We start from the raw sequence: 16,038 nt of genomic DNA, 5'->3' as shown, positions 1-16,038 counted from the left end.
CCTGGGTTCAGTCCCCAGCTCTGAAAAAAAGAAAAAAAAAAAAGAAATGGCAAAAAGAGCCTGGCCTCCAGAGTTTCCTGCAGGAGTTTCCTGAGAAACAGCCTCTCAGTCTTGGGCTGAACTCAGGCAGTCAGTACAGACACCTCCAAAAGGTCTGAACCGCTGAGGACTGAAGCCTGGGACTTTGAAGGCATATCTTAGCTTAATTTTTCCTAAGCTTATATTGAAATTTGATAGTGGAAGACTATGTGGCACTGTGAGTATAATTAAGATTCACCCAATTGTACACATTAAAAGGTTGGAGGCTATATATGATTTCTGGTTTTTTAAAAACAAAAATGAGGGGGAACAAAAATACTCAAGGGAGGAAATATGGAGATGAAGTGTGGAGCAGAGACTGAAGGAAAGGCCGTCCAGAGTCTGTCCCACCTGGGGATCCAAACACAGACAACATTGCTGACGCCAAGAAGTGCTTGCTGACAGAGGCCTGATATAGCTGTCTCCTGAGAGGCTTTGCCAGAATCTGACAAATACAGAAGTGGATGCTCACAGCTAACCATTGGCAGGGTCCCCAATAGAGGAGCTAGAGAAAGGACTGAAGGAACTGAAGGGATCTGCAACCCATAGGAAGAATAATAACAACCAACCAGGCACCTCAGAGCTCCCAGGGACTAAACCACTAGCCAAAGAGTACACATGGAGGGACTCATGGCTCCAACAGCATATGTAGCAGAGGATGGCCTTGTTGGGCATCACTGGGAGGAGAGGCCCTTGGTCCTGGGAAGTCTCAATGCCCCAGTGTAGGGGAATGTCAGGGCAGGAGGCAGGAAGGGGTGGGTGGGTGGGGAGCACCTTCATAGAAGCAGGGGGAGGGAGGATGGGATAGGGGGTTTCCAGAGGGGAAACCAGGAAAAGGGTTAGCATTTGAAATGTAAATAAATAAAATATCCAATAAAACAAAACAAAATGCAAGTCTCCTGGCTATGCTGCTGAGTGTTTAGCAGTGTGGCTTCTATTTGGATGGATTGGTTGGCTGCATAGGAAGCAGTGTTGAATTCATCTTCTGTCGAGATTTATAAAATGTCTTTCCTAGAAATCTTAAGTTTATAAAATAAATGAAATGAACATCTGAAAGCTTCGTTAGGTAGATGATATCTGATTAACTATAGTATTGTCTCTGAATGTCAGCAAGAGGTCAGGACATGCTAATGTAAATGAGTAATAGGAAGGTCCAGGATACCTCATTATTCCTTGTTCATGTGGTAACATTTTAAAAATCAAAACATCTAGGTTTATTTAAAACTTATTTTTAAGTTAAACTTTTTGTGTATGTGTGTTGTGAGGGGCCAAGTGTAGCTGCTGTAACAAGTCAGAGACTTGAGATTTTGGGGAGCTTGAGTTTCAGGCAGTTTGGGACCACTTGACTTCCAAGTGCTGGAAACAGCATGTGCTTTAACCACTAAGCAAGCTCTCCACTAAGCTAAACCCCCACTGAGAAAAGTCCCGAAGCCTGTGTTTAGCTTATTTGATGAGTAGTAGTAGTATTTGATTTGGAACTAAATTCTGATGTCTTCCTAACTTTTACTAAATTAGCTGACCCTTAAAGGAGAGGTGAAAGTGACTTGAGACATAGCCTCACTCTGTAGTCCAGGCTGGCCTCACACTCGCAATAGCCTGTTAACTTCAGCCTCCTCCTGGATGTTGTGGTTGTAGGCATAAGCCGCTATACCTGATTGTGTAAGGTTTCTTTATTTGCCTTTTGATGTAAAGTTTAAGAAGTCCTTGAATGTCTTTGAATTATCTGTGGAGTAATTATTTTTTCTCTTTGCATTAAATAAAACTAATTTTTTATCATGAAGTTATATCTAAAGAAGTAATTGAATAAGCAGGAAAATACTTTAAGAAAAGTCATATATGCACATATAATTTTAAAAACCACATGCTAAAGAATTATACAATAACTTCTCACTTTTCTTAGACCAAGTTGTATGTTTCGTTTAGTAAAAACTGTTTAGTAGCCTATGTTTTAAGATTATTCTGGGTTTTAAATAATCTATATATTTACTATGTTTCTCAACTAAATTATAACTTTCTTCTTGACTCTCTTTTCTCTTTGGTTCCTTTCATTACTTTAATATGATTTCAAACTTCAGGAAAGTTTTGGTATCACAGACATTTATCTTTACTCAGACCCACGTGTTGTTGCATTTTGCCTGCTTAGCATTCCTCATTCCTCGTCGGCCCACATACTCTCCCACTATTACATGTACACCCATACATACATTTTTCCTTCCATTGCATGAAAACAACATTGCAGACTTGTGTTCCTTTACATAAAAATCTTTAAAATGTTTTTCCCAGTATATTTCTTATACTATTTTATATAAGGACATACGTGGTATAGTGTATAGTCTACATTGAGTATATTGCCTCTGAGACCTCCCTGTCCTTCCCTTTCTTACCATTTACCTTCCCCTTTAATTCTATATTCCCTTGAACAGTTTAGCTTCTGCTTCCGTGGTTTTATATACTTAATGCAAGTTAAAATCTAGAACTACATCACATAGGAGAAATCAAATGATATTTGTCTTTCTGAAAGACTGGCTTAATTTGCTTAATCTGAGTATCTCCAGTTATATCCATTTTCCTGCAAATCTCATAATTTCATTGTTCTTTACAGATGAAAAGAAATCAGTTGTGTTTATATGTCACGTTCTCTTTATCAGCTCCTCTGTGGTAGGCACCTTGGTTGGGTCCATACTTAACTATTCTAAATAGCGCTACAGTAAAGAATTGACATGCAAGTGTCTCTACCATGATGTCGACTTGACATCCTTTGGGTAAATACCTAGCAGCAATGTTGATGGATCTACTTTTAGTTATCTTAGACACTTCTGTGGTGATTTTCGTAGTGGCTGAAGTGGTTGGTGTTCTTATTGACACTGTTGAAGGGTTCTCTTTTGTTCTTGTTCACCTGTTCCTTGTTTGTTTTCTTAATAACTGTCATTCTGACTGGGGTGAGATAGAATCTCAGTATAGTTTTAATTCAAATATCTCTGATATCTAGTGAAGTTGAACCTTTTTTCATACATTTACTTTATATTTATTTTTATATTTATATTTCATTTTTGAGGACTATCTTTTTATTTAATTTAGGTCACTGTAGATTATATTGATTTCATGTTTAGTTTTTGTTCGTTTGTTTCCTTCAGTTGTCTGGATATTCTAGAGATCATGTTGACTGTATAACTGGCAAAGGTTTTCTCCCATTTTTGTAGTCAGTCCCTTTTCTTTACTGTGCTGAGACCTAGGACTCATGAGTTCCCTTCGCTTTCTGATGGATTCTTTAGTCCATTGTTCTTTGTGCAAGTACTCCTATAATGGAGGTCAGAGGTACAGCATGTATTCTCCAGAGCTAGAGAGTGGAAATTTAATGAGACTACATATTCTCAGAGTATTTATCCACAAATTACTGGGAAGATGCTGTCTTAACCAAGTGAACACAATATCACAGTGTTGAGTTAAGCCAATATTATGAGTCAAAAGTCATTATTCTAGAGTATTCCTGCCAAAAAGTAACCAAACCATTGAAACCTTTAAAAAAACTAATTGGCATATAACTTTCAAAATCATAAAGGCTGAGGAAACTTAAAAGAGACACAACAGCTAAATGCAATGTTGGGTTTTAGGTAGGAACCTAGATCCACATAAAATAGACAAAATGTTAACTATAAAGGACAATATTAGGATGAGTGACAAAATTTACTATCTCTTGTGAACTGAATCACAGTAATGAATCCATGTTATAAAACATGTTGATGATTCCTTTCCTTGTTTCAAAAAGTAATAACTTCTTTTCATTACTTTAAAAACTCAGTGCTGCTGGGAGGTGTTGGCGCACACCTTTAATCCCAGTGCTTGGGAGACTGAGGCAGGTGACTCTCTAAGTTCGAGGATAGTCTGGTCAGAGCAAATTCTAGGACAGCCAAGGCTACACAGAGAACCCTTGTCTCAAAAGAGCAACAAAAACAAAACAAAAAACCCTCAGTGCTTGCTTATTATGATAATTACAAAATTATTATTTCTTTTCCTATTATTTCATCTATATAAACTATTTGGTATTCTGTGATAAGGAAGAGTCAATTTATACCAGCATGCCTACTTACATAAAATAAATAAAGTAGTAAAGTAATAATGTAATAAAAGCTAAGAACAGATGCATAGAACTGATTTCTCATAAAACCTAGTGAATGTATGGAATATGAACTTCAATTTTTTTTATTATTTACTCTTAAATTTTATGTGTTTTAGTGTTTTGCATAATTGTGTGTGTGTGTGTGTGTGTGTGTGTATGTGTTTGTGCTTGTGCACTGTGATTGTGCTTGGTGCCTGTTGGAGGTGTTGGATCCCCTGGAACTGGAGCATTACTGATAGTTAAAAGCCACCAAAGTGGGTGCTAAGAATTAAACCTAGGTACTCTGCAAGAGTACTTTTAACCACCGAGACAGATCTCTAGCCCAGAACATTTAAAAACTTCTATGAGATAGAAAAACTTTAAATCAATTTTTACAATTTCTAAGACAATTTCCCATTTTTCATTTAAGCAGTTTACAAATTTCAGTATCTAATTCATAGCAAAACTAAATGTCCTATATTAAAAGAATACAGTTGTAGCTTAGGAGAGAAACACATAAACATAGCAGACACTAGCCTGTTCTGAGTTGACAGCCTCTGGTCTGCTAATTCTCCATCCACTTTACACTGTGTGGCTTCCTATTTCTTCATCAGGTCCTTTCATTTTTGTGCTTTGCTAATCTCTCTCGTTCTCTCTCTAGCCTGTGTGTGCATGTGGGTGTGTACCTACATGGGGTTATTTTACTTTGCAACTATTGTATCTTGCACATTTGGAGACACTCCTGGAATATGGAAGTCTTCACATCCTATCTACCAAAGTCTGCTTTAGAATTATTTGTGTTACAGCAGTGTAGCAAGTGTTTCAACAAGATATTTTTGTGAGAAAGCTAGTGAAAAATAACTGGAAATGAACTAAAATTGTCTAAAGGCGTATGTGGTTTTTTATCCCAATGATGCCTCGATTCTTTTACAGTATAGTACAGTATTCTAGTTTGTTCTTCCTTTACCCTAATCGCAGCTACATAACAATGTATCCCTTGATTTCTTAAAAGTAACTATGGTAAACAGTCACTTATACTTTAGCTGTCAAACTTTAGAGGGCATAATACCTAGAGGAACTTCTTTAAATGTGATATTGACATTAGTTTTTAGTAGGTCATAGGCAAGTCATTTATATACTCTAAGTGTGTTATGGCTTTGAAGGGAAAGCTATCTTAGCAGTCTGGAGCTAAGGAATAGCACAAAGTCACACCCCACAACAAACCTCACACAGGGGATTTATTGGGAAAGACACAAGAGTATGGCTGCCTCTGCCCAGGTGAAAATCAATAAAGAACTGAGCAGGAGGCAGGCTGTGTATAGGGGTTCTTGAGGGTAGAGCTTTCCAGGGTGGCCTTGGATTGAAGAGATATTGTGGCCTGGTCTTGGGGGGTTTTGTTTTCTTCTTGTTGCTGTTGTTTCTGTAGTAGTTATGGTGGGGTTGGTAGGGCCATTCAAGCCTTGAGGGTTCAAACCTTGAGGAGCTTACATATACTGTCTCTTAGGTGGCTAGAAAGATGGCTTGGTAGTTACGAACATTTAATACTCTTCCAGGGGAACTGAATTCAGTTCCTAGCACCCGCCTCAAGCAGCTAATAGCCATCTATAACTTCAGCTCCAGGGAAATTTGACTCCCTCTCTTAGCCTCCAAGGTACCCACACGTATGACATAAACTTGTGCAGACACAGATAGATATACATGTAAATGAAAATACAACAAATCTTCAAACAAATAAACAATATATACCCCCAGGTACTTTTGATGTATACAACAGCTAGAAAAACATTGTCTTATAAATGTGCAACTGCCATCTGGGTTGCATATTAGATATCCTGCGTATCAGATATTTACATTATTCATAAAGATAGCAAAATTACAGGTATGAAGTAGCAAAGAAATAATTCTGTGGTTAGGGGTCACCACAACATGAGGAACGGTATTAAAAGGTCACAGCATTAGGAAGGTTGAGAACCACTGGTCTGTTTCAAATAGTATGTAGTTCTTCATTTCCTATGTCTCCAGCCTCTTTTCCTTCCATGAGTTTATACTTCACCTCAAGAACACTAAGCCGCTTAAAATTCCCAGCACCCTTACTTTCTGATACCTTCATATTCTTGCACATAGTGATTCCTCTGCCTAGAACATTCTTATCCATCTCTCCCTTGTACATTGTTGTCCTGTCTCACTGAAGTATCATCCCTTTCCGTTTCCCTTCTCAAACGGAGTTACACTATACTCAACATATATAGCTTTATATATAGCACTCACCATGGTGTTTTACTTTGCTGGTCTCTTTGTCCTCCTACTAGGTATATATACTTGAGATTAAACTTCATTGTGTCCATCTGTTTCTCTGGTGTCTGGCACATATAAAATATACCATAAATATTAAATGAAGTAGAGGCTGCTCATGCAATTTTGTCACATTGAACATATTAGACCCAAGAGAATGCACTATGGGTAACACCACTCAACTGTTTAGTAAGGTTTGGGTTTTTGTTTTGTTTTTTGTTGTTTGTTTTGTTTGGTGAGTTGATTTTTTTATTGGATTTTTTATTTACATTTCAAATGTTATTTCCTTTCCCGTTTTCCCTCTGCAAACCCCTTATCTCATCCTCCCTTCCCCTGCTTTTATGAGGGTGCTCCCCACCCACCCACTCCCGCCTCCCTGCCCTGGCATTTCTCTACATTGGGGCATTGAGCCTTCCCAGAACCAAGGGTCTCTCCTCCCATTGATGCCCAACAAGGCCGTCCTCTGCTACATATATAGCTGGAGCCATGGGTCTGTCCATGTGTACTCTTTGGGTGGTGGTTTAGTCCCTAGGAGCTCTGGTTGGTTGGTATTGTTGTTCTTATGGGGTTGCAAACCCCTTCAGCTCTTTAAATCCTTTCTCTAACTCCTCCACTGGGGACCCCATTCTCAGTTCAATGGTTGGCTGTGAGCATTCGCCTCTATATTTGCCATGCTCTGGCAAAGCCTCTCAGGAGACAGCTATATCAGGCTCCATGTACTTCTTGGCATCAGCAATATTGTCTGGGTTTGGTGGCTGTATGTGTATGGGCTGGATCCCCAGGTGGGGCAGGCTCTGAATGGCCATTGCCTCAGTCTCTGCTCCAAATTTTGTCTCCCTATCTCCTCCTATGAATATTTTTGTTCCCCCTTTTAAGGACTGAAGCATCCACTTTGGTCTTCCTTCTTTTTGAGCTTCATGTGGTCTGTGGATTGTATCTTGGGTAATCCAAGCTTTTGGGCTAATATCCACTTCTCAGCGAATGCATACCATGTGTGTTTTTTTGTAATTGGGTTACCTCACTCAGGATGATATTTTCTAGTTCCATCCATTTCCCTATGAATTTCATGAAGTCATAGTTATAATAGCTGAGTAGTACTCCATTGTGTAGATGTACCACATTTTCTGTATCCATTTCTCTGTTGAAAGACATCTGGTTCTTTCCAGCTTCTGGCTATTATAAATAAGGCTGTTATGAACATAGTGGAGCATATATCCTTGTTATATGTTGGAGCATCTTTTGGGTATATGCCCAGGAGTGTTTATATAGCTGGGTCCTCTGGTAGTACTATGTCCAATTTTCTGAGGAACCTCAAGATTGATTTCCAGAGTGGTTGTACCACTTGCAATCCCACCAACAATGGAGGAGTGTTCTTTCTCCACATCCTCACCAGCATCTGTTGTCACCTGAGTTTTTGATCTTAGCCATTCTGACTGGTGTGAGTTGGAATCTCAGGGTCGTTTGATTTGAATTTCCCTGATGACTAAGGATGTTGAACATTTATTTAGGTGCTTCTCAACCATTCATTCTTTAGTTGAGAATTCCTTGTCAATCTCTGTACCCCATTTTTAATAGGATTATTTGGTTCTCTGGTGTCTAACTTCTTGAGATCTTCATATATGTTGGATATTAGCCCTCTATCTGATGTAGGGTTAGTAAAGATCTTTTCCCAATCTGCTGGTTGCCGTTTTGTCCTAATGACAGTGTCCTTTGCCTTACTGAAGCTTTGCAATTTTATAAGGTCTCATTTGTTGACTGTTGATCTTAGAGCATAAGCCATTGGTGTTCTGTTCAGGAAATTTTCCCCAGTGCCCATGTGTTCGAGGCTCTTCCCCAATTTTTCTTCTGTTAGTTTGATAGTATCTGTTTTTTATGTGGAAGTCCTTGATCCACTTGGACTTGTGCTTCATACAGAGCAATAAGAATAGATCGATTTGCATTCTTCTACATGCTGTCCTCCAGTTGAACCAGTACCATTTGTTGAAAATGCTACCTTTTTTCCACTGTATGGTTTTATCTCCTTTGTCAAAGATCTAGTAACCATAGGTGTGTGGGTTCATTTCTGGGTCTTCAATTCTATTCCATTGATCTCCCTGCCTGTCTCTGTACCAATACCATACATTTTTTTATCACTATTGCTCTGTAATACAGCTTGAGATCAAAGATGGTGATTTCCCCCAGAAGTTCTTTTATTGTTGAGGATACTTTTCAATATCCTGTGGTTTTTGTTATTCCAAATGAATTTGCATATTGCTGTTTCTAACTCTATGAAGAACTGAGTTGGAGTTTTGATGGGGATTGCATTGAATCTGTAGATTGCTTTTGGCAAGATGGCCATTTTGACAATATTAATCCTGCCAATCTGTAAGCATGGGAGGTCTTTCCATCTTTTGAGATCTTCAAAATTGTAAAATTGTAAAAAAAAAAAAAAATTGAATGTAACCAGAGTGGAGTGCTATTTTGATGAGATACTTATCTGGGCAGACACCTGAATGAAGCAAGAGCACACATCTACAGGAAAGAGTTCCAGGTCGGAGAGCTAACCGTGAAAGGCTAGATGTGGAGAATGTCTGTATGTAAGGCTAGATGTGGAGAATGTCTGTATGTAAGGCTAGATGTGGAGAATGTCTGTATGTAAGGCTAGATGTGGAGAATGTCTGTATGTAAGGCTAGATGTGGAGAATGTCTGTATGTAAGGCTAGATGTGGAGAATGTCTGTATGTAAGGCTAGATGTGGAGAATGTCTGTATGTAAGGCTAGATGTGGAGAATGTCTGTATGTAAGGCTAGATGTGGAGAATGTCTGTATGTAAGGCTAGATGTGGAGAATGTCTGTATGTAAGGCTAGATGTGGAGAATGTCTGTATGTAAGGCTAGATGTGGAGAATGTCTGTATGTAAGGCTAGATGTGGAGAATGTCTGTATGTAAGGCTAGATGTGGAGAATGTCTGTATGTAAGGCTAGATGTGGAGAATGTCTGTATGTAAGGCTAGATGTGGAGAATGTATGTTCCAACAAGCAAGACAGGTTGTCTAGAACGCTGGAAGAATGAGGAAGCAAGAAGTGTTGAGGGGAGCCAGGTGGCGTATGTCTTTAATCCCAGCACTTGGGAGGCAGAGGCCAGCCTAGTCTACAGAGTAAGTTCCAGAATAGCCAAGGCTACACAAAGAAACACTGTCTCAAAGACCAAAAAAACAGAGAGAGAGAAGGAAATGGTGAGGAGAGGTCTCTGAAGGCTAGGAATTTGCACGCTTTACCTGCCAGTGACTTGTGATTTTATTATCGTCGGTAACTGCATACTCTGCATGTTGGTACATGATTTGAGGTACAGAATGCCTCTCCTTCAGAACCTAGTTTTCCTCCTGTAATGGATCAGGAAATTAAGGGAAGGTTTAACCTAGCCTAGAAAATAGTCTAGTACTGATGGGATTCTGTTGAAGCCTTTGAAAGTATATTTGGAGTATTAGAGTCTGTCAGTAGAGAGATGGATACAACAGTTGCACTCTGCTAATTGAAAGGAGTACTCTGTATATTTTAGAAATTATTTGTGAATCTAGTCATAATTTGATAGTTTCCTTTTCTTGAGGGAACTAACTATTTTGAAGATTTGGTTTCAGAGGGTCACATCAAACCTTGTACTGGGTAATTTTTAAGTTAGATTTGCAACTGTTAATTTAACACAAATATCTGTATTTCAGATGGAGCAACTATCTGATGAAGAGATTGACCATGGTGCAGAAGAAGACAGTGACAAGGAAGATCAGGACCTGGACAAAATGTTTGGGGCCTGGCTTGGGGAGCTGGACAGACTTACTCAGGTTAGAAGTGTTGAAAAACTGCTTGAAGATTGGAAGCCATCACTACACGTTTAACATTTCATGTACAGACAGAAGATATGGATGCAGGCTAAGCTTTAAAATATTGCTAAAAGATTAACAGGTAGATGAATAGGAACTTTACAATGCAAGATAGTATCTTTTCTGGCTATTATTTGTGTATGCTTATGTGAACATGTATATGTGATATGTATGTTCATCTGTGTGTACATTACATGCAGGTAGACACCAGAGGATACCCTCAGGGTTTCTTCCTTCGAAGACTACATAGGGTCTTCCTTCCCTCCCTCTCTTCCTTCCTCTTGGTCTTCTTTAAATGAAGCAGAACTGGGAGATTTTTATTAAGGATAAGTTTAATATAAGCTTAAATACCAGGGCTAGAGTGGGAGAAAGGTGCCCAGAAGGAAGTAGGAAAATGTTAGAATAGCTCTCTAAGAAGTCTCCAATTGGTAAAATGCTTACCAATTAGGCTAGACCCGGAGGGATCTTGCTATGTCTGCCTTCCCAGGGCTAAGATTACTAGTACCCACCATTTAGATTTGGGCTAGGGAGTCAAATACATGTCCTTGTTCTTGCAGGTGTTTTGCCAACTGAGCTGTTTCCCCAGCTCCTTGTCCGTAGTCATTTAGGGTATAAAAAACAGTTCTTTAACAGTTTCTCTGAATCTGAGAGGAGATTTAATATCTCTTTTAAAAATTTGAAATTGTAAATGTAATGGTTTGTATATGCTTGGCCCAGGGAGAGGCACAGTATTAGGAGGTGTGGCCTTGTTGGAGGAGGTGTGTCACTGTGGGTATGGGCTTAAGACCCTCACCCCAGCTGCCTGGAAGTCAGTATTTTGCTAGCAGTCTTCAGACGAGGATATAGAACTCTCAGTGCATCCTGAATCATGCCTGCCTGGACGCTCCCATGCTCCCACCTTGATGATAATGGACTGAACTTTTGAACCTGTAAGCCAGCCCCAATTAAATGTTATCCTTTACAAGACTTGCCTTGGTCATAGTGTCTGTTCACAGCAGTAAAACCCTAAGACAGTTTTTTAAAGTCTAAAGTTTAAATATCTAAATTTTGACATAGTTTATTCTATAACCAATTTAAATACATTTTATGACATTTGTATTTTCTAGCTCGTATTTTCAAAATACTGATAAAAGTTTATCCAGGCTACATTTGAAATAGTTCTAAAAACGTGTTTGGGGTTTGGGATTGTTTTTTTCTTTGTTTTATTGGGCTGTGGATTTCTTGTAACTGACATGGTGATGCATGCTTGCTTAGTTTTTGAGATGGGGTCTCATGTAACTCAGGTAGGTTTTCTTGATTGATTCAAGGATCACTTGAGCTGCTGAGCTCCATAATCAGGAATTAGAGTGAGGAATTAGACCTAGCTGGGCGTTTGAAACCTCAAAGCCTACCCACAGTGATACACCTCCTCCTACAAGGCCATATCTCCTAATCTTTTTTATCTGGTCTAATACCTGGAAGCCAAACATTCAAATATATGAGCCTATGGAGCAACTCTCATTCTAACTACTACAAGCTGTAATAAGAAAAGGTAACATTTTTATCAAACTGTCTTTTGATATCTGTAAGTACCAAACCATTTCTATTTAATTTCCTTCTCTACATTTCTCAGGGATAGGTATGTGTGTGTGGACACATGTATAGAGGTTGACATCTGGTGGATTAGTCAGCATTCTCTTAAGGAACAGAACTGGTAGAATGAATACATATATATTAAAGGAGATGGTTATTAGAGTTTTTACAGACTGTGATCCCACCAGCAATGGCTACTCCTGATGGGAAGGCCAAGAATTCTGTAGATATTCAGTCCAGAGTGCAGGTCTCAGCACGCCCATTCTGGCACGGGAGTCTCTGGCCCTCACTCTTATTTGTTGAAACAGTCTCTTGTTGAACCTGAGGCTCATCAGTTGTCTAGGCTTGCTGACCAGCATGCCCCAGGATCTTCATGGCTCTACCTCCCCGTTGCCACCCAGGCATACATGCTCATCTCTCATGTGAACACTGCAGATCCAATCAGGTCTTCATGCATGTGTTATAAGCACTTAACTGAGCCACTTCTTAATTCTTAATTTTTTTTTTTACAGAAAGCAGTGTTGTCATAAAGATGATGACTAAGTGTCCAGTTATATGCTAGTGTGGTGGTTTGAATAAGAAGTGTTCCCTATAAAATCAGGTGTTTAAATACTTGGTCCCAAGTCAGCAGCTCTGTTGGAGGATTGGGGGGTGTGGCTGGAGGAAGTATGACACAGAGACATATTTGAGAGTTTAAAATGTCACACCTCCTCTGGTATGCTCTCTCTGCTGTGTAAGTTGTCTGTCAGGGCGTTTTCCATAGGAGCGGAAAGTAATTAATACAGCTGGGAGAGAAGAGACAAATAGAAATGAGAGAGTATGGAGGAGATCATCCACGGCCAGCCAGTAGGTTGTGTCTGTGACCAAGTGGTTGTACACTTGAGCAGGAGGCCAGAAAGAGAAAGCAGGTTGGAAGAGTCAAGCTGCCTTGACTGAGGTAGGAACTCCACTCAGACAGTAGTTCTCCACACGTGGTACTATATTCTCACATATATTTCAAGTTGCCCAAATTTTCATCATAGAAATTTGTCATTACACTGAAGAAGGAAATTGAAGAAGACCTCAGAAGATGGAAAGATCTCCCATGCTCATGGATTGGCAGGATTAATATAGTAAAAATGGCCATTTTACCAAAAGCAATCTACAGATTCAATGCAATCCCCATCAAAATTCCAATCCAATTCTTCAAAGAGTTAGACAGAACAATTTGCAAATTCATCTGGAATAACAAAAAACCCAGGATAGCTAAAGCTATCCTCAACAATAAAAGGACTTCAGGGGGAATCACTATCCCTGAACTCAAGCAGTATTACAGAGCAATAGTGATAAAAACTGCATGGTATTGGTACAGAGACAGACAGATAGACCAATGGAATAGAATTGAAGACCCAGAAATGAACCCACACACCTATGGTCACTTGATTTTTGACAAAGGAGCCAAAACCATCCAATGGAAAAAAGATAGCATTTTCAGCAAATGGTGCTGGTTCAACTGGAGGGCAACATGTAGAAGAATGCAGATCGATCCATGCTTATCACCCTGTACAAAGCTTAAGTCCAAGTGGATCAAGGACCTCCACATCAAACCAGACACACTCAAACTAATAGAAGAAAAACTAGGGAAGCATCTGGAACACATGGGCACTGGAAAAAATTTCCTAAACAAAACACCAATGGCTTACGCTCTAAGATCAAGAATCGACAAATGGGATCTCATAAAACTACAAAGCTTCTGTAAGGCAAAGGACACGGTGGTTAGGACAAAACAGCAACCAACAGATTGGGAAAAGATCTTTACCAATCCTACAACAGATAGAGGCCTTATATCCAAAATATACAAAGAACTCAAGAAGTTAGACCGCAGGGAAACAAATAACCCTATTAAAAAATGGGGTTCAGAGCTAAACAAAGAATTCACAGCTGAGGAATGCCGAATGGCTGAGAAACACCTAAAGAAATGTTCAACATCTTTAGTCATAAGGGAAATGCAAATCAAAACAACCCTGAGATTTCACCTCACACCAGTGCGATTGGCTAAGATCAAAAACTCAGGTGACAGCAGATGCTGGCGAGGATGTGGAGAAAGAGGAACACTCCTCCATTGTTGGTGGGATTGCAGACTGGTAAAACCATTCTGGAAATCAGTCTGGAGGTTCCTCAGAAAATTGGACATTGAACTGCCTGATGATCCAGCTATACCTCTCTTGGGCATATACCCAAAAGATGCCTCAACATATAAAAGAGACACGTGCTCCACTATGTTCATCGCAGCCTTATTTATAATAGCCAGAAGCTGGAAAGAACCCAGATGCCCTTCAACAGAGGAATGGATACAGAAAATGTGGTACATCTACACAATGGAATATTACTCAGCTATCAAAAACAACGAGTTTATGAAATTCGTAGGCAAATGGTTGGAACTGGAAAACATCATCCTGAGTGAGCTAACCCAATCACAGAAAGACATACATGGTATGCACTCATTGATAAGTGGCTATTAGCCCAAATGCTTGAATTACCCTAGATGCCTAGAGCAAATGAAACTCAAGACGGATGATCAAAATGTGAATGCTTCACTCCTTCTTTAAAAGGGGAACAAGAATACCCTTGGCAGGGAAGAGAGAGGCAAAGATTAAAACAGAGACTGAAGGAACACCCATTCAGAGTCTGCCCCACATGTGGCCCATACATATATAGCCACCCAATTAGACAAGATGGATGAAGCAAAGAAGTGCAGACCGACAGGAGCCGGATGTAGATCGCTCCTAAGAAACACAGCCAGAATACAGCAAATACAGAGGCGAATGCCAGCAGCAAACCACGGAACTGAGAATAGGACCCCCGTTGAAGGAATCAGAGAAAGAACTGGAAGAGCTTGAAGGGGCTCGAGACTCCATATGTACAACAATGCCAAGCAACCAGAGCTTCCAGGGACTAAGCCCCTACCCAAAGACTATACATGGACTGACCCTGGACTCTGACCTCATAGGTAGCAATGCATATCCTAGTAAGAGCACCAGTGGAAGGGGAAGCCCTGGGTCCTGCTAAGACTGAACCCCCAGTGAACTAGACTGGTGGGGGGAGGGTGGCAATGGGGGGAGGGTTGGGAGGGGAACACCCATAAGGAAGGGGAGGGGGGAGGGGGATGTTTGCCCGGATACCGGGAAAGGGAATAACACTTGAAATGTATATAAGAAATACTCAAGTTAATAAAAAATAAATAAATAAAAAAAAATAAAAAATAAAAAAATTTGTCATTAAAGAAAAATGTTAAAACCATGCACATTATTCATTACTGTAAACATGTTAGTTTTTATGGATATTTTAAGAAATAGTTGACTCACTAAGATTCAGATCTATTATTTTAGTTCATTACAGTATTACCTGTGCACATATTCAGTGTTAGCTGCTAATCAAACTTAAATTTTAAATAGTTAATGATTCCTCTAAAACAGTTGCAAAAAATTTGTTATGTTGGGCATTTGTTTGGAAGAAGATCTGTAGTATTTTTTTGCACATTCTTAGCGACCTCACCAAAGGTTAAATGTCACCATATTATATTACTGATTTCTTGACCTAAGGAGTGCCTCTCAGTATATCCTTTGTTGTGTCAGCACCATGGACAGGTACTGGAAAGACGTTGACTTTTCATAAGTCTGAAGTTTTAGTCATGTTGTTTTATAGAAAATATTTTTCCCTCCAGCCTTATTGACAGAAGTAATTAAAATTGCTTCTGAAGAATTGAGTTTAAAGTTAAAGGAGAATTTCTTAACTTTTTTGAACTTTTGAAATAAAACACTGATTAGGTTGTGGATACATTCATTTGCTAGCTTCAAAAACGGGATGAAAGACTGGAGAAATAGCTTTGTGGCTAAGAACGCTGGCTGTTCTTGCAGAAGACACAGGTTTGGTTCTCAGCACCCAAATAGCAGCTCATAACTGTAACTCATAGGGATTCAACTACCTCTTCTAGGCTCTAGGGGCACTACATGCACACATGGTACATATCTTAGTTAGGGTTTTACTGATGTGAACAGACACCATGACCAAAGCAACTCCTATGAAGACAACATTTAATTGGGGCTGGCTTACTGGTTCAGAGGTTCAGTCCATTATCGTCAATGTGGGCTCATGGCAGCATCCA

General features: G+C 39.5%; 2 protein-coding genes across 28 annotated transcripts in view; one reads left to right on the top strand and one right to left on the bottom strand.

Annotated features, from left to right (window-relative positions):
- Abi2 (abl-interactor 2) overlaps positions 1–16,038 on the bottom strand; it is a 169,821-nt gene that overhangs the window by 25,298 nt on the left and 128,485 nt on the right. The gene's annotated exons all lie outside the window — the stretch shown is intronic.
- Raph1 (Ras association (RalGDS/AF-6) and pleckstrin homology domains 1) overlaps positions 1–16,038 on the top strand; it is an 82,883-nt gene that overhangs the window by 18,661 nt on the left and 48,184 nt on the right. For all 25 annotated transcript variants that reach the window (XR_015628719.1, XR_015628716.1, XR_015628718.1 and 22 more), the window contains 1 exon segment: positions 10,164–10,283. Coding sequence is in view for 18 of the 25 variants with exons in the window: in XM_087566707.1 (XP_087422833.1) it covers positions 10,164–10,283 (120 nt within the window). In the remaining 7 variants the exon portion in view is untranslated.

This window comes from Rattus norvegicus, chromosome 9 (genome assembly GCF_021556685.1).
Source record: "Rattus norvegicus strain SHRSP/BbbUtx chromosome 9, alternate assembly SHRSP_T2T, whole genome shotgun sequence".
In the NCBI taxonomy this organism is placed as follows: Eukaryota; Metazoa; Chordata; class Mammalia; order Rodentia; family Muridae; genus Rattus; species Rattus norvegicus.
Note: the sequence above shows the minus strand (reverse complement) of the source record. Positions and strands in the feature narration are given on the sequence as shown.